This window comes from Drosophila suzukii, unplaced genomic scaffold, assembly GCF_043229965.1.
Source record: "Drosophila suzukii unplaced genomic scaffold, CBGP_Dsuzu_IsoJpt1.0 scf_10, whole genome shotgun sequence".
NCBI classification, from domain to species: domain Eukaryota; kingdom Metazoa; phylum Arthropoda; class Insecta; order Diptera; family Drosophilidae; genus Drosophila; species Drosophila suzukii.
In genome coordinates, this window is record NW_027255897.1 from 1550635 (window position 1) to 1569565 (window position 18931).

Consider the following 18931-nt stretch of genomic DNA (forward strand, 5'->3'; position numbering starts at 1 on the left):
GCTTGTGCGGTCCCATTTTCTGCAGCGAGTGATAACCACTTTTTTGCGTCTATTTCGTACACGTGCTTATCTTAAGCCTAGCACTCAGATCGGCTAAGAGTTTCAGAAGTCGAAAAATCGTATTATTTGGAGTGTGACAGAGGTGAGCATGGTCTTACTGTCAATAACGTTTTTGTTGATAAAGCCTAGTACTCAGATCGACGAAAACCGCGAGCTAACCATAGGAGTGAGAGAGAGGCAAATACCCGGCTAACGTTTTTTGTCGGGTCTGTTTTTCAGCGCGGTACTCAGATGAGCTAAGGAAATACCAGAAAAAATACCAGATTTCGCGAGTGAATTTTCGATGAACGCCGTTAGTCGCGGCCCAAAGAATAAGAAATTTAATCTTTGGTGGTGTTTGTGCAAAGGCGATGTGGAAACTACAAATAAAAAATGGAAGGAAAACCCTAAAGTCGGATACAGGGTGTTAGAGTAGATGAAATAGGACACCAAATCCAAGCTTATGCCCTTTATTGTGGGATTTCTCCGACAGGAAGCAATTCCACAGAAGGGGCAAATTCGCAGAATACTTGAAGGGCTGGAGGAGATCCACTAGAGAATCCCAGTGGGAAGGAACATGCCGAGTGGGACTTCGATCTCTACATGGACATCCTGCCGGTCGCGCCCTCGCAAAGAAAGTAAGATCTGGCCAAAAGAATTGCGTTGTACTAATAGAAGTATCTATTTAGCAGAACCACCAGTAATACGATCTCCGACGACCTCTTCATTAGGACTCCGGACACCAAGACCACCAGCTACTTGGCAGCTAAGGCGCAGCTGGAGGACCCGCTGGCTTCTATAGGGAAGAGGAAAATAGGGCGCCCGCTAAGGAACAGTTGGAGAAGCCATAGCCAGCCTCTGCCAGTATGCTGGGCGGCTTCTTGCAGAATCAGCGGATCAACCCCGTTCTCCCACTTCCTCAAGGTCCAATATGCCTATTGGGACTCGGAACTGTACTGCGGTGGAGCGGGAAAGATGGCAAAGCATCCGTGGGACGAGAAGGAAGCTTTAATCTACTAATTTACACAAATGAAAACATTCGTTGAGCATTCCATTTATTATACCCGTTACTCGTAGAGTAAAAGGGTATACTAGATTCGTCGGAAAGTATGTAACAGGCAGAAGGAAGCGTTTCCGACCCCATAAAGTATATATATTCTTGATCAGGATCACTAGCCGAGTCGATCTAGCCATGTCCGTCTGTCCGTCTGTCTGTCCGTCCGGATGAACGCTGAGATCTCGGAAACTATGGGAGCTAGGCTGTTGAGATTTGGCGTGCAGATTCCTGAGCTTCTTACGCAGCGCAAGTTTGTTTCAGCAATGTGCCACGCCCACTCTTACGCCCACAAACCGCCCAAAACTGTGGCTCCTACAGTTTTGATGCTAGAATAAAAATTTTAACATAAGTGTATTCTTCTCATCAATACCTATCGAGTGACCCGAAAAAAAAATTCTACGCCCACTCTAACGCCCACAAACCGCCCAAACCTGTGACGGCCACAGTTTTCATGCTAGATAAAAAATTTTAACTGAAATGTATTGGTCTCGTCAATACCTATCGATTAATCCAAAAAAAATTTTGCCACGCCCACTCTAACGCCCATAACGCTTAAATCTGTCTACCGCCGGTAGGTGGCGTATTTAAATCTCGGTTTGCTGCTTGCATATCTCCATTTCCCTTTGGTCCCTTTAGCTGAGTAACGGGTATCTGATAGTCGAGGTACTCGACTATAGCGTTCTTCCTTGTTTTTAATTAAATTTCTTTGTGTACCAGCAGACTCCTCCTTTTTTAATTTCTCCATTTGATTTGCTTTCCGTTTGGCAACAACCCCAGCTGCTTGACTTTGAAAACTTCGGTCACACTACAAAGAATACGATTTTTCGACTTGTGAAACTCTTAGCCGATCTGAGTACTAGGCCTAACCAAAAAAAACACAAATGGGAAAATGTCAAATTTAAAAGGCACAAAATGTTGAACACCAAGGACGCTTTATATTGCAGTTGGCATGGCGATGTACATTGCCGCAAAAGAGCAAAAGGAGGCCGAAAAAATGAAACAAAGGCGGAAATATTGGGTAGGTTCCTATTTCAAGGAACGGTGTCTTAAAGGCCGCTAGATAAGACGTAAGTTATATTGTTGAAAAATATATTAGTACCCCTGCACTTATGAGCATTTTCTTCTATCTTAAAGTTTTAGGTCTTGGTCAACACGCCATCAATGTTCTTTGAAAACTTGTTATGCCGGAGAGCGGTTTCAACGCGCTCTTTGGATTGGTAGAGCAGTATCTTATCCCGAAACGGACACTCGGCCAGATGCCATACCGCTCAATAATTAAAATATATATACACATATGTCAATTCTCAAATACCATAATAGTATTTAAATAATGTGATTTAATATTCCTTGTTAGATTTATTGCTGCTAGTAGCGGAATCCTTTTTTACAACTGTTAGGTATGTACTTTTAAATTTCGAAGATAATTAAATAAGTAAACCTGTTGTAATGTAGGGACTTAATTCGATTTGTCCCACAATACGCTTGGAAAACGGATTACAATGTCATAATCGAAATCTCTTCTACATATATTATCGGCGATGATGCAATTCTCGATCATAATCAGAGCAGTATCTTATCCCTTATGTACTTTTAAATTTCGAAGATAATTAAATAAGTAAACCTGTTGTAATGTAGGGACTTAATTCGATTTGTCCCACAATACGCTTGGAAAACGGATTACAATGTCATAATCGAAATCTCTTCTACATATATTATCGGCGATGATGCAATTCTCGATCATAATCGTGCTATAAAGCAAGGACTTGCATCGGAATGAGCGCATCTTTAAGGGAACGTTCTCTTTGTTTTGGATCAAAAAAAGCCACATATCCGTAGAGTATGTGTGTGAAAGGATTTTTCGATACGATGAATAGTTTGTGAATGAGAGCGTCTCGAATACACCTGCGTCACGCGCGCTGCGTACTTTTAAAAAACTTTAAACGCGTTTTTCTCGAAACCATGTTTTCCAAAAAAATTCCGCGTCCACAGCTTCATCCTGTGAACCGATTTGCTTCATGTAAAATTTTTATGAAAGTATATGCTTTTTTATTGGGCACTAAGCTACTCCGGAAATAAACAATAATTTATTTATAATTTTTCAACGTGGTTTAACTGAAAAAAAATGTACGAAAATCGAACTTTAAAATTCGAACATTCATTACGCGGTCAATTTATGGCCGCAATTTGATGCCATTAGGTTAGTGCCTTACAAAAGTATATTAACTTTAACTAATGATAACAATTTTCTATTTGAGTTGACTACAAGAGGCTGCAGGCTCGGAATTTTTGGACGATGTTTGCCGCGCGGAGGCAGACGAAAGCCGCCATTTTGCAGCCGCCATTTTGAATTTCACCATCAAATAAATTTTAAAAAAATCTTGAATAATAAACGAATTCAAAAAGCAAAACCCGAAGTTCGTACGCCTTTTCATTATCCCACAAAAAATTGACGAACTTTGCCTTCATTTCGACCAAAACAAAGAGAACGTTCCCTTAATTATACGCTGAGTCGTGCTCTTCGTTGCATTGAGGACGCATTTGGAATTGTCAGTGCAAGGTTGATGGCTGTACAAAGTACTTTGCTGAGCAATAAGAACAAGTCTCTAAAAGTTGTTGCAGCCTTTTGTACTCTGCGTAATTTTTTGGAATATCTGAAAAGTAGTGCTGGATATTCTGAAGTACGGTGGCAAGACGTCTTTGCTTGTGTATTAAGAAATAAAAATAAAAATAATTTGAATGTTCAACGGAAGTTTTTATTTATCTATATAAGTAGTTTAGGGATTCTTTCTCGTCCCGCAGAAGCTTCGTTATCTTCTCCTCCAACTTGGTAACATATTCCGGATGCATGGTGTTTAGCTGCCCTTCCCAAATAGCCAATATGGGCCCTGATAGAGTGGAAACGGGGCTGTCACGCTGATGCTGCAGGAAGTCGTCCATCTGCAAAGAAGCTGATGGTGTTGGAGTCTAGTGACTCTTCAATCCACTACTGGTGGTTTTGCAATAATTGAAATTATTAGTGCAACGTAACCAAATTTTTTTGGCCAGAACCTACCTTCTTTGCGAGGACACGTCCGGCAAGAAGTCCATGCACGGATCAAATTCGCACTCGGCATGCCCACTTGGCATGCCCACTCGGCTTCTCCAGTGGATCTCCTTGTTGTGGTTCCTTAGGGTGTCCCGCAGGGACTTCCAAGCCAGCTTGCAACTATTATCTAAGCATAAAGCCTAGTACTCACATCGACGAAAGCCGCGAGCTAACCATAGGAGTGATCGAGAAGCAAACAGGCGGCTAAAGCTTTTCGTCGGGTCCGTTCTTCACCGCGGTACTCAGATGAGCTAAGGAAATAACAGAAAAAATACCACATTTCGCGAGTAAATTTTCTATGAACGCCGTTAGCCGCGGCCCAAAGAATAAGAAATAAAATCTTTGGCGGCGTTCGTGCAGAGGCGGTGAGGAATTTAAAAATTAAAAAGGGAAGAAAAACACTAAAAACGGCTAAAGGAGGTCAGTGCAGATGAAAAAGGACGCCTAATTCAAGCTGTTGCCCATTATTGTGGGACTTGACCGACACGAAGCAATACCACAACGGGGCAAATTCGCAGAATAGTTGAAGAGCTGGAGGAGATCCACTAGAGAATCCCAGTGGGAAGGAACATGGGACATTGCTCGATCTCCGAAGAGCTCTGCATTGAGGACTCCACCTCCACCAGCTACTTGACAGCTAAAGCGGAGATGGAGGACGCGCTGGCTTCTATAGGGATGAGGAAAATAGGGCGCCCGCTAAGGAACAGTTGGAGAAGACATAACCAGACATTGCCAGGATGCTGGGCGACTTTCTGCAGCATCAGCGGATCAACCCCGTTCCAAATCCGGCTTCCACTTCCTCAAGGCCCAATATGCCCAATGTGACTCGGAGCTGGACTGCGGTGGCGCGGGAAAGATGGCGAAGATTGGCAACAAACCCAGCTGCTTGACAGAAAGACCATTTTACAAGCTTTGCGGCTGAACTTTCAAAACTTCGGTCACACAACAAAGAATATGATTTTGCTAATTTGAGTACCGCACTGACAAACAGACCCAACAAAAAGCGTTAAGCCTAGTACTCAGATAGGCTAAGAGTTTCACTAGTCGAAAAATATTAATCATTGTAATGTGATCGATGCCTTCAAAGTTCACGCGCAATGCATGTACCATTGTCTTACTGTCTACGTTACATTTTCGAAGCGGCAAAAATGTATGGACAATCCAAAGTTCAGATTGTGGCTAGTGAGAAGACCTTATAACCTGCATCTTTAAATAAATGTGAAAAATACTGAGCTCTGTGGCAACTCTACAGATGTAGCCATCTTTCTTTCTTTTACCAACTTCACGCAGCGTGGACGTCGATTCATAAAGGTTAGTGGGTTTATTATATCTGATGCTGGAAAACTTGCATGGGATTAAGTCTTATATCTACTTAAGTAATTATTTTTGTAGGGAACATCAAACAAAATGACGAACTCAAAGGGCTACCGCCGTGGCACACGTGATATGTTCTCTCGTCCCTTCCGAAAGCATGGTGTCATACCACTGTCTACTTACATGCGAGTATTTAAGATTGGAGACATCGTGGACATTAAGGGACATGGCGCCGTACAGAAGGGTTTGCCCTACAAGGCATACCACGGCAAAACTGGGCGCATTTTTAATGTAACTCAGCACGCTGTTGGTGTTATTGTAAATAAGCGTGTACGCGGTAAGATACTTGCCAAGCGTGTTAATGTACGCATCGAACACATCCACCACTCCAAGTGCCGGGAGGATTTCCTGCGTCGCGTTAAGGAAAACGAGCGCTTACTAAAAGAGGCCAAGGGAAAGGGACAATGGGTCAGCCTGAAGCGCCAGCCCGAACATCCAAAGAAGGCGCACTTCGTTAAGAAGTTGGAGGAACCTATCGCTCTGGCTCCAATTCCATACGAATTCATTGCCTAATCGAATTTTGTTTGTGGCCTTGGAATTTGTTTGTTCAGCAGTAAATTAAATGATTTTCTATTCAACGCTGCAATTTTCGATTGTTATTTTTATTGCGGAAAATGTATCCTGCTTGTTTTCTATTCTTGCAAAGGTTCAAAGCCTTTGGTGATAAGTAATGTTGGTGCATACAATGCCAAAATCTACAAAATACAACATTATAATTTAAGAGTATCAGCGCACAGCGCTACAGGCCATAGACACCGACATACATACATATGTACATAAGTTGGTGCGCATGAAGATACGATATGTCCCCCAGTGGGGCACAAAATAACTTTTACATGGCTCAAACCACAAGGTTTTTTAAAATAAAAACTTGGTTAATGAAAAAGACGATTTATAAACCGAAACAAGAAATTAAGTTAACTTCGGCAAGCCGAAGTTTGTATACCCTTGCAGTTATAATTATTATATTTAAATCGAAATTCTTAAAAATATAAGCAATGATATTCCCAATAGTATAGGATAATATGTCAAAAAACACCGAAGCTTTGAATTGTTTCATATTATTTTCCCACCAATTTTCGGATCGTTCCTGTGGCAGCTACATGATATAGTCGTCCGATTATGATAAAATTAAATTCGAAATTCAGAACCAATTAAAAAATGTTATTTCCAAGAGTAGGAGGTTATATGTTAAACAAGAATGGAAGTTGACTTCGGCAAGCCGAAGCTTGTATACCCTTGCAGTTATATTTATTAAATTTAACAAGAAAGGAAGTTGACTTCGGCAAGCCGAAGCTTGTATACCCTTGCAAATATATTTATTAAATTTAACAAGAAAGGATGTTTACTTCGGCAAGCCGAAGCTTGTATACCCTTGCAGTCATATCTATTAAATTTAAAAGTACAAAAAATGGTATTCCCAATAGTATATATGTCAGAAAACACCGAAGCTATAATTTGTTTCATATTATCTTCCCACCAATTTTCCGATCATTCCTATAGCAGCTATATGATATAGTCGTCCGATTTTGATAAAATTAAATTCGAATTTCAGAACTAGTTAAAAATGTTATTTCCAAGCGTAGAATGTTATGTTAAAAAACACCGAAGCTATAATTTGTTTCATATTATTTTCCCACCAATTTTCCGATCGTTCCTATATGATATAGTCGTCCGATTTTGATAAAATTTAATTCGAAATTCAAAACTAATTGTTAAATGTTATTTCCAAGCTTAGGAGGTTATATGTTCAAAACACCAAAGATATAATTTTTTAAAAATTGTTTTCCGATTATTCCTATGGAAGCTATAAGATATAGTTGTCCGATCCGGCTGGTTCCGACTTATATACTACCTGCAACAGATATAAGACTTTTGGGAAAGATTCAGCCCGATTGCTTTAAAACTGAGAGACTAGTTTGCGTAGAAACGGACGGACAGACGGACATGTCTAGATCGACTCGTCTTGTCATGCTGATCAAGAATATATATACTTTATGGGGTCGGAAACGTCTCCTTCACTGCGTTGCAAACTTCTGACTGAAATCAATATACCCTCTGCAAGGCTATAAAAAGTTTTTAAAATCCGCCACCAATTGGGATTAAAATTTAAAGTAAATATGTAATTTATTTAAAGTAATACATATATGTATATGTACATATCTAAATCGCGAAACAAAGTTACCCTCTATTGACCGCGATTTCTTAAGGGGGGCACTCTATGAAACGGCAGAAAAGATTGTCGGTTTTCTTCTTTTTATTGTAAATCAACCAAAAAAACACAGGATATTCCCGTTTACAATATCTTTAGACATAAGTCTGAAGTTAAGAAAACAAGGTTTCGTTTGTAAAAAAAATTAAAAATGGCGGACATATTGAACATCGCCCACGGCTGGTTTTAAAAAAGTTGTCTCCCCGTCCTCACGATATCGTCTCAAGTTGAAGTCTGAAACATACAAATTATATATTAAATTAATCAGCAGGCTTGTCTCAAGTGCATGAACCTCAAAAACTATTGAAATTTTTTAAAATTAGCAACAAAACCATATAAAAACAAAAAAGTGAATTTTTGCTCTGTTGTTTTTATTGAAAAAACATTGAAAAAAATTTTTTTTTCATGCATTTATGTGGTTCATGCACTTCTCTGTTCAATATCCTACAAAATGAGTGTTCATTTTTGAAAATCGGTTCAATGGTTTTTTTTTTATCGTGAAGACGGACTCTAAAAACGTGGTTTTGAGAAAACGCGCTTCAAAGTTTAGGTTCAGAAAAAAAGATAGTTCAAGGACACCTGGCATGACTATGCACGAGCAAATTCTAGAAATTATATCTCCGAAAGTAATAGGAATTCGACTTTGAAACTTTGCAATTATGTTCTCAGATAATATATCTATCGATTAAAGCAATAAAAAAAAATCGAATTTTTGAACCCATTTCATAGAGTGCCCCCCTTAAGAACTCAGGTCCGCTGAAATGGTTAGCTCTCTTGTAATTAAATTGCAATGTTTCCTGTTTTTCTATAAAAACGAATAAGCTTTTAAACGATTTTAAGTGTTTTAATATAAAAATCAAGGAGGCCGTTTTACGATTTGCTTTTGCACAGCAGTTGCGACCTTGAATTTTGTATTTGGTTTTGTGGAGTAATGACCCTGCAGTATCATTCAGCGCTTATTGAGCACTCAATTACTGCAAAATGTTCATCACTGAGCGCTCAATGAGCGCACAATTTGTATGGAATTGAGTGCTTAAATTAACATAGGCATGTCCTAGGGTTCATCAGTGCACAAAAACTAGCACGCATTGAGCGCTTTTTTGAGCTCTTTTTTGAGCAGCAAAAAAAGCACACGTTCAGCACATGTTGAGCGCTCGATTAAGCAGCGGAAAAAGCACACATTCAGCACACGTTGAGCTCTCGATTAAGCAGCGGAAAAAAGCACACATTCAGCACACGTTGAGCGCTCATTCAAGCACCGAAAAAGCGCACATTCAGCACACGTTGAGTGCGTAGCAGCAAATAAAATTTCAGTTGTAATTTTTTCTTTTTTTTTGTTTATTTTAAAATTTGAGCTCGGGGGATTCCGGTGCTATCGGGGTCGTTGGCACCACCTCCTCAGCATCTGGTGCCGGCGTTGCCTTTTTTTTTGGTACAACTCAAGTTTTTAACGCACCGCATTGCCTTCTGCAGCGCCTTTTCGGGAGGCTCCGAGGGCTCCACCAGAGCGATTGCATCTAGTATTAGAAAAAAATTAGTTTTAAAAATAAAACGAGACGAGAATAAAAACGAGTGACCGAAAGTAATTTGTAAGATTTATTTATAATAAAAGAAATGTTATCTTTGGCATTCAATGTAAAAATCCCAGAAGTCTTTTAAAAATTAAACTTACAAACAATTGTTACTTTCAGCCTCAATAAAAACTTACTTAATAAGGCGCGGACGAAATGTGGGTACCCTGCAGTACCATTCAGCGCTTATTGAGCACTCAATCACTGCAAAAAGCTCATCACTAAGTGCTCAATGAGCCCACAATTTGTATGGAACTAAGTGCTTAAATTAACATAGGCATGTCCTAGGGTTCATCAGTGCTCACAAAATAGCACGCATTGAGCGCTTTTTTGAGCACCGTTTTGAGCGCTTTTTTGAGCAGCAGAAAAAGCACACGTTCAGCACATGTTGAGCGCTCGATTGAGCAGCGGAAAAAGCACACATTCAGCACATGTTGAGCGCTCGATTAAGCACCGGTAAAAGCACACATTCAGCACACGTTGAGCGCTCATTCAAGCAGCGAAAAAGCGCACTTTCAACGCACGTTGAGCGCTTAGCAGCAAAAAAAATTTCAGTTGTAATTTTTATTTTTATTTGTTTATTTTAAAATTTGAGCTCGGGGGTTTCCGGTGTTATCGGGGTCGCTGGCACCTCCTCAGTATCTGGTGCCGGCGTTGCCTTTTTTTTGGTACAACTCAAGTCTTTAACGCACCGCATTGCCTTCTGCAGCGCCTTTTCGGGAGGCTCCGAGGGATCCACCAGGGCGATTGCATCTAGTATTAGAAAAAAATTAGTTTTAAAAATAAAACAAGACGAGAATAAAAACGAGTGACCGAAAGTAATCGTTATTTGTAAGATTTATTTATAATAAAAGAAATGTTATCTTTGGCATTCAATGTAAAAATCCCAGAAGTCTTTTAAAAATTAAACTTACAAACAATAGTTACTTTCAGCCTCAATAAAAACTTACTTAATAAGTAAGTTGTGGGACAGAACAAGTTCCTCGGATAATATGCTTAAGATGGAACGATTTAGCCTTCCATTTTTTTTATAGATTTACCTTTAGCCTTGTCTAAAAATATAAGAAAATGAAAAAAATATCGAGAAGAAATTTGCAAACTTTTGTTTTCGGTCACTTGATTTATTTTATTTTGTTGTAAAAAATTATTTATGTATTTTTTTTATTATTTATTAAATCATTTATTTATTTTGCAGATGCGGAAAAAATACCACTTTTCCAGGAACGGAAAATTAGAGATGGTTGAAATTTTTATTTAATTAGCCATGTTTGTTTACTTACACAAAAATAAAAATTGTGCTTTAATGTTATTAATACAAAAAATCATAAGTTATAAAAACAAACATATCTTATTTTTGGTCCCAAGGAACTTAGCACTCAATAAGATTTTCCAATTTTTTCACAGATTCATTCATTTGTTTATTTATATGCATCATTTGTTGTTTTTCACGTCAAAAATAAAAATTTTTCACAGCTATTTTTTTTCCGCCACGTGTTTTTTTGGGAATCTTGTATTTTCCATTTTTTTAATATACATTAACTTGTTTTTACTCTCACTGATTAAATAAATAATGGTCTGCGACAGACTTACCTGGGAATCGTATAGGTATTACTTTTAAACCACTGGTTTATTTTATTTAACTACGTAATTGCGTGCAATTCTAACTCCTTCACATACATTCCTCGTAAGTAAACGCAAGTGAAAAAGACGAAAAAAGACGCGTGCCTTCCAGAAAAACAACAAGCAACAACAACAACGGTTCCGCTAATCCGTTCTTGTTCTGTTTTTTTGGCATGTCCCGTTTGGTCTATGCATCTTGCACATAAAAGCAGGGTATTTATAGACATATCCGACTATGCAAATTGGTTTATAAAAATATATTCTTAAAACTTCACATATTATTAAATAATATTAATAAGCCTATACATTTTTTTTAAGAAATACAAATATTTTAAAACAGAAACCTATTATTTTAAATGGTTGTTTTATCATTTACGAACAAATGTCGCATTATTCAAAAGGCAAGGGTGCACAAAAGTCTATATATTTTAGTTGCTGGGCCTCCTTCCCTTCACACGCACTTTTCCGTCTGAGACATGGCGAGAGAGGAAGAGCCCAAAATTACTTTTTGTGCGTTCTCTTTGCGGACCTGACTTAGAGTGCGTCGCTTTGCCGCCGTTGCGCTCAGCTCTGCCGGCGTCGCTGGCTTCTCTGCCGACGTCGCAGTCGGCTTCGTGATGATTGGGCGCTTAACTCAATTGTGGAACTGCAGGGGAAATGTAAGGACCCTGCAGTACCATTCAGCGCTTATTAAGCACTCAATCACTGACAAACAAAAAGTTCATCACTGAGCGCTTAATGAGCGCTCATTAGTGCTCAACAACGAGCACCCTTTTGAGCGCATTTTGAGCAGCAGAAACATCACAGCAAATGTAATTTTAGTTTTATTTTAGGCTGGGGGGTTTTCGGTGCTATCGGTGTCGTTGGCACCTCCTCGCCAGCATCTGGAGTCTGCGTTTTGTTCATTTTTGAGCAGCTCAGGTTACGCACCGCATCGCCTTCTGCAGCGCCTTTTACGGAGGCTCCGAAGGCCTAAGCGAGTATTAAAAAAGAAATTTGTTTTAAAAATAGAACAGGACAAGAATAAAACGAGTTACCAAAAGTAAAAAACAAAAACAAAATTTTAAAAAACGATAAGAAAATTGCAAATTGTTGTTCTCGGTCACTTAATTTATTTAATTTTGGTGAAAAAAAAAAAAATGTACGCTGAATATAATGAAATTGTGTGAGCCTCGGATAGAATCGTCGTAATAGTAGGACCGCTGAAACAACGTGTGATGCCGATCCTGGCAACAGAAGCAGTTGTGAGCGCTTGTGCAATCACGGAATTGATGGTTTCTTGCATTGCAATTGGAGCACAACTTTTTCCTTTGGATATAGGCTAGGTGACCGTCTACAGTCATTTGTAGGAAGCGTGGACATATACGCACGGGGTGGTTCTTCTTTGAACACGGTCGCCTCGATTTGTGTCTTTGGACTCGACGTGGAGGAAATTGGGAGATGGGAAGCTATCGTCGGTCTCAAGAGTTCGATGGCGATCCGCCAAAAAGGAATCAAGCTCAAGCCACGTAGGAATTTCGACTTTATTTTGGATGGATTGCTCCCATAATAAGACCGTGGCTTTGGTAGTTTTGTCGAGCACATATAAACTAGGACAGGGTCCCAATTCTCAATATTAACACCGAAAAATTTTAAGAAAGTTAAGCATCCTTAAAAGGTGCGTTGAAGTTCCTATAAGGCTGCTCCCGACTCCTGTGTTATGGATTGCACATTGAAAAGTGTTTTCAGGTGACTGCATCGCTTATTTTCTACACGCTCAGTTAGGTTTTTCCAGGCTGAGCGAAAGCCATCATTGGTGAGTGGGGATCTTGAAACTATGGAATGGGCTTCGGCACTTCTTTTTGAATTTAAGTGTAATAATTTTTCAACGGGCGTTAGACTCGTATTGTCTATGTATATTGCCGTGAAAAGGTCCCGGAAAGTCGGTCGATAGGAGGGAGCCGACTGCCATAAGACGTGGAATTTTGGGACGGAGTTACTGGAGCTTGTGCTATTTGGGAGGAACCTTTTTGGATTTGTTCCATCAGCTGCGCGGCAAACATTTCATAAGTGGAGTACGTTTGGATTTAGTATGGGTTTCGTGTCTGCGACGCTCTCGCCTGCAGCTATAATGCTGTCGGAGCATATGTCGTATGCTGCCTTTACCGTTTGCCACAAGGAATTGAAGTGATCGCGTCGGATTTTACAGGCGGACAACGTTGGGGTAGCACCTGGAGCGTTCAAAGTGGCCTCAAATTGGATCAGCCAGTCAGCTGTGGCAAAAAATTGGGCTAAAGCGGAGTCTGCTGATGTTTGAATTTTAATTCAGAAGTAAGGAAACGGAATCGAGCTAGAAACTAATTGGAATTTAGGAATCAATCGAAGTACGTATAAATATACGGTCATTGTCGGATAGTCAAATTTATTATATCGGATGTTCGGATTTTTGTAAAGAATTACGGACTTCAATTTTATTTGCTTGAAAGGAACATTTATTGAGAGCCCTTGACCCACTGTTTACAGTGTACATGTATGGGTTGCGAATAGCGCAATAGCGTTGCGGGAATTTTGAAAAATTCGCTTATGTTTGTTTGTTGGTGCGTTTGTTTGTCACCTGATCAATTTAATTGCAGATGTCTTGCTGAAGTACATTTGTGGACATATGAACTTTGTTTTTTATTTAAGAAATAATTTAGCAGTAATTGTAGGTAGAGAAAAGTTGTTGGAGTGGACTGTATAAGAAATAGTAGTTAAAGTAGACTGTCTTAGAATATTTATGTAAAAATAAACCCGCAGCTGGAACATAGTAAAAAACAAGTAAGAACGCTATAGTCGAGTACCTCGACTATCAGATACCCGTTACTCAGCTAAAGGGACCAAAGGGAAATGGAGATATGCTAGCAGCAAAGCGAGGTTAAAATACGCCGCCTACCGGCGGTAGACAGATTTAAGCGTTATGGGCGTTAGTGTGGGCGTGGCAAACATTTTTTAGGTCAATCGATAGGTATTGATGAGAACAACACATTTCAGTTAAAATTTTAATTCTAGCATCAAAACTGTAGGAGCCACAGTTTTGGGCGGTTTGTGGGCGTGGCTCATTGCTGAAACAAACTTGCGCTGCGTAAGAAGCTCAGGAATAGTTTCCGAGTTCTCAGCGTTCATCCGGACAGACGGACATGTCTAGATCGACTCGGCTAGTGATCCTGATCAATACTATATATACTTTATGGGGTCGGAAACGTTTCCTTCTGCCTGTTACATTCTTTCCGACGAATCTAGTATACCCTTTCACTCTACGAGTAACGGGTATAACAAGGAAGAACGCTATAGTCGAGTACCTCGACTATCAGATACCCGTGACTTAGCTAATGCGACCAAAGGGAAATGGAGACATGCAAGCAGTAAAGCGAGACTGAAATGCGCCACCTACCCCTGATCTCAATATATGGTTATGTGGGCGGTAGACAGATTTAAGCGTTATGGGCGTTAGAGTGAAAATTTTAGGCGCCACAGGTTTGGGCGGTTTGTGGGCGTTCGAGTGGCCGTTGCAAACTTTTTTTTGGATCAATCGATACATATTGACAAGACTAATAAATTTCATTTAAAATGTTTTATCTAGCATATAAATTGTGGGCGCCACAGGTTTGGGCGGTTTGTGGGCGTTAGAGTGGGCGTACAAGGCTACGGAATCCCATTTCTCTCTTTGATAGTTTCCGAGATATCCGCGTTCATATTTACGGTTTTTTGAAGTTTGTGGGCGTTAAAGTGGGCGTGGCAAACTTTTTTTGGGTCAATCGATAGGTATTGATGAGAACAACACATTTCTTTTGTAATTGAATTTCAAAGCTCCCGGTTTTATGTAAAACACATTATTGCCCTTTCAAATTAAAATTTAAAAACAAAACCGATCGCAACTCACTATTTGACTTCCATTGTTTTGGGTCTCCCTTGTGTACTGGAGACTACATATTTCCCTCCCGACCTTGCAGCCTGCTGGCATTACCTTCATTTTTTTGCTTAGCAGCCGCCCCCAATTGATTCACGCACACACTTTCACTTAAAGATTACCCAGTTCTCCTCTCCCCCATATAACAAACTTATACTCCATATTCATGTCTATTGCTCTATTGCGCATTAGTTCCTGTGTATATGTAACACAATTTTGCATGTTAAAACTGGAATTTAACTTCACAGCGTAATTAACTATCGTTCCCTTCTTGCTTATAACCTTTTATTTTTTCTTTGTTTGCAACCTCACCTACCCGTAAGAGCTCTAAAAAGGGGGTGCGGGAGACTCTAGCATTCCGCAGATTTTAACTAAAATGTAAGTATGAAACTAACCATACAAGCCATACCATTGCAAATTAGTTTTCAGAAGATATTTAAGAAAAATATAAATATTGTCATAAAATGTTTTTATTAACAGATAAATAAATAAGAGACACAAAAATATAGAATTAATAAATAAATGAACAAATAAAGAAATTGAAACAAAATTATAAAAAGCATTAACATTAAAACAAAAAACTTACTGACTCCCGATGTGGCCACTTGGTAGGCGTGTTGGTCCTTTACGACAAAAATCAAGGCAGGATTATGCAACCGTCTCGCAAAAACTGTGGCTGCCTAGTTAGGGTCACTCCTCTTCTGCCACTATCTCTTCTTAAAGCCATAAAGTCAGAACTCCGTTGTTCCAGATTCAACAAATTCCGAGTCGTTAACCAGGAAGACTCCAGGGTGACCTTACCTTACCCCAGAGTTGGAAGGTCTTCCGGCGCTGCTTGCAGGTCTGTTAACAAAATAAAGTGGGTAGGACCTGGCCGACTGTTGATAACACTATTGAATACCTAAAAGTGGCCACAACAACCACACTGACAAGAAGTAAGCCCGTAAACATTGTATTGGCAGGGAAAAACTGGAGACCAACTTAGAGACCAATCAGATGCTGATGGATATGCACACAGGGCCTTACCAGATGCCTTAGCAAGCTCCCAACGAGGGAAACCGCCCACAAACCTGACTTGGAAGGAAGATGTGTACTTGCTTGCGTCCCTCAAGAATTCTTCGTGAGCTGTAGCACAATGCAATGCAATGCTTTTCTCTTCCAGATTTACGTCGATGGCTAATCTTATCTTTCTTGCCTATTGAATTTTGTCCTTATCCTCGGGTTCCTTGTCACTGCTTTAGGTCCTTCGCATTTCCACACATCCCGTTCATGTCCTCGACTTCATACATATTGTTTCCGATCGGTCTTCGGATCCTACACTTTAAAAACTTCCGAGCAAATTTAGCGTTAAAGTTCTTGCTACAATCGCTCAAAAACAAATACCAGTCGCGTTGATCCTCCTACAAGTATTCTCTAATCGCGTTGAGGACGGACTGATTCACTCTTTCCGCTGCATTCGACGAAGGCGAAAAGATTGCCGTTCTCATGTGTCTAAGTTGATAGCTCTGGGTCATTTCCACAAACATCTTCGCCGCGAAATGCTTGCCATTGTCCGAATGGATTATGTCGGAGACTCCAAAGGCGTTAAAATACATCCTTAGTCAGGAATTTGATTACGGCAGCAGTCGTGTCCTTCAATACCTTCAAAAACAAACATTTTGAGAAATATCCACCACTGCAAAGGTATAGGCGGGCCCACCCGTTGACCTGGGGTATTTTTCCAGAAAACCTTTAAAAACGAAAGTTGGATCGGGTGGTACATAACCGTTTCTTCCCCAATACCGGTTCGTGGTCCTTATTAGTGGGTTTTGTCTCCGCGCACACCTTGCAATCCCTCACAAACCTACGGACTTGAATTACCATTCCGGGACAATAAAATCGCTGCCTCAAGTTTTCGCCATCCATTGTACGGGACGAATGTGCTTGCTCGATCAACAAGGAGCCAATGAGCTTGGCATAAGCCTGATCCCGTTTAAACATGAAATAGTCCAGTACTTTTAAATCCTCCTTGTTGGCCTCAATGATTTTTCGCAAATCCACGTAGTCATCCGGCTCGAACTTAGTAGTCTCAAAACCCAGTGGCCAATCGTATTCCTGCCTATCTCTTCAACCATTCGCGATAGCGTATCCGCTACCATATTGTTCGAGCCTTTCCGATGTACAATTTTAAAATCGAAAGCTTGCAACTTCAGTGACCATGTTGACAGTCTGCAACTAAGGTCCTTAAGTGACATCAGCCATTTCAGACTTGAGTGGTCGGTAATCACCGTGACCGGTATAAGACGATTTATTGCTAACAAAGCTGCGTAGCACTCCTTCTCCGTCACGCTGTAGTTCCGCTGGCAAGAATTTAGCTTCTGGGAAAATAAAGCTATCGGGCGTCCACCTTTATCATAATCCATAATCCGAAGCACCGCATTGGACGAAAAATCTCTTCTTAAAGTCCGGACTTAGCAAAACAGGCGAAGTCATGAGCGCTTCCTGCAGCTGACTCATTGCTTCCTTGACCTCCTTGGTCAACTCAAACGTTTTTCTCTTTTTAAGTGTGCCTGTGTTGGGTCAAAAAACTAGTGAGATGGCTTGGAGGGCGCCGAGCTGAAGGCTCCCGAACGGTTCGCAGGTTGCGGTTAGCGAGCGCCCTGGTTCTCCAGGGTAGCTATGAATAAACGGGGAAGTTGGTACGGCCCGGCAACCGCTAAGCCCCCAACACAAAGCGTAAATAAGTAGCCCCTGACAGTCAGCGGGTATCTGCACCGTAGCAGTACCGACGTCGCTTGTGCTGCCGCCTCCGACAAATAGCTCACACATACCCCCTTCCCACCACCTACCTCTTCCCTTCCCACACAACTCATCTCACCCCGGGCTGGACTAAGGTGTCACTCGTACCGTGAAGAGAGTCAATCTGGCTGGGAGCCCGAGCTATGAAAAAACTCAGTCTCAAACGGTGAGCTCAGGCAAGTGGCGACCGCCTGTTCTAAGTCAGCCTTACCCGGGTGCAGCGGATCTCTGCCCGGGTGAACCTGTCCCTCCTCCGCAGCTCGTGGGAATTAACATGGAGAACTCAATTAATAAAAACAACAAAAAAGATAACAATACCAAAAAAGAGCCCGACACTCTCAAAAAGTCGAAAGTCGTAACCAACGACGACAAGAAGAACAAGATCACGGCTCCGATTACCCTAGTTCCTGTGACGTCTACCCCTGCCAAGGACAGCGAACAACGCAGCCGGCTAAGCCCAACTCACCACAACGACAAGCCCAAGCCTTCCACCAGCGTAGGTGTGGCTAACCAGCTACTCCAACCTGAGGGGATCAACAAAGCCAGTCTCGTGGTGAGTATCAGGGCAAAGGAGTTCAAGAGGATACCACGTAAGAAAGCTTTCCGGATCCTCAAGCGGCTGGCCACCAACCCGATACGTGAGGATCAAACGTCAAAATTGGATTACCTACAAATCCAAGAGGACATGACCTGGGCAAAGGCGGTAATCCCAGACTTCGACATAACTATGACCACCAGCAACAGCAACAAACGAGAGAGGTCGATGGAGACAGCTCAACCAGCGAGCAAGAAGGCCAGAGTAACCAACCGCGGCACATGGCCGAGATCCTTTGCTGAAGTAGTAAAGGATCGGAAGATCATGGGACTCATCGACCAGAGCAATGAAGGCGGAAGAATCCCAAGTAACCAATGGTGTCTGGTTAGACGGGCCCTTGCGTCAGTGGCCTTGAAAGTGCTGGACGAAAACCCAGGTCCGCCACCCGATTGCATAGATGCGGGGTGGTACCAGGGCAATGTTAAGTTGATCGCCTGTGAAGACAAGAGATCGGCAGCACTTTATAAGGCTGCCATTAACAAGGTCGGCGAGGTCTACCCCGGGTCCAAGTTGACAGTTTGCGAGGCCGCTGACATCCCGTCTCGACCGAGAGCGAGGGTGTGGCTGCCGTCTGAACCGTCTGGGCCAGGGCCTATTCTAAGCCTCCTGACAGGGTTCAACAGACAACCTGGCTGCCCGCGTGTCATACGAACCAACCATACAGGGTACGAGAAA

The 18931-nt window shown here is 41.2% G+C and overlaps 2 protein-coding genes across 3 annotated transcripts; both read left to right on the forward strand.

Annotated features, from left to right (window-relative positions):
* The first annotated feature begins 360 nt into the window (after positions 1-360).
* On the forward strand, positions 361-1817 carry LOC139354572 (uncharacterized). Of its 2 annotated transcripts, none has more exons than XM_070998837.1 (2): positions 361-677; positions 729-1817. In XM_070998837.1, exons 1-2 carry the CDS (start codon positions 643-645, stop codon positions 1057-1059), a joined length of 366 nt encoding a protein of 121 aa, XP_070854938.1. In that variant the 5' UTR covers positions 361-642; the 3' UTR covers positions 1060-1817. The 2 variants fall into 2 exon arrangements, with proteins under 2 accessions (XP_070854938.1, XP_070854939.1); XM_070998838.1 differs by having other exon boundaries at positions 369-677; positions 732-1817.
* A 3521-nt stretch (positions 1818-5338) lies between these two features.
* RpL21 (ribosomal protein L21) lies at positions 5339-6141 on the forward strand. The gene is made up of 2 exons (XM_070998826.1): positions 5339-5492; positions 5574-6141. Exon 2 carries the CDS (start codon positions 5589-5591, stop codon positions 6066-6068), a length of 480 nt encoding a protein of 159 aa, XP_070854927.1. The 5' UTR covers positions 5339-5492; positions 5574-5588; the 3' UTR covers positions 6069-6141.
* The last annotated feature ends 12790 nt before the right edge of the window (positions 6142-18931 follow it).

Bases quoted from the DNA above. Each gene is read 5' to 3' on its own strand.
- LOC139354572 (XM_070998837.1), top strand. From the start codon at position 643: ATGGACATCCTGCCGGTCGCGCCCTCGCAAAGAAA. The intron at 678-728 runs GTAAGATCTGGC...GTATCTATTTAG, and splicing joins GTCGCGCCCTCGCAAAGAAA to CAGAACCACCAGTAATACGA.
- RpL21 (XM_070998826.1), top strand. From the start codon at position 5,589: ATGACGAACTCAAAGGGCTACCGCCGTGGCACACGTGATATGTTCTCT.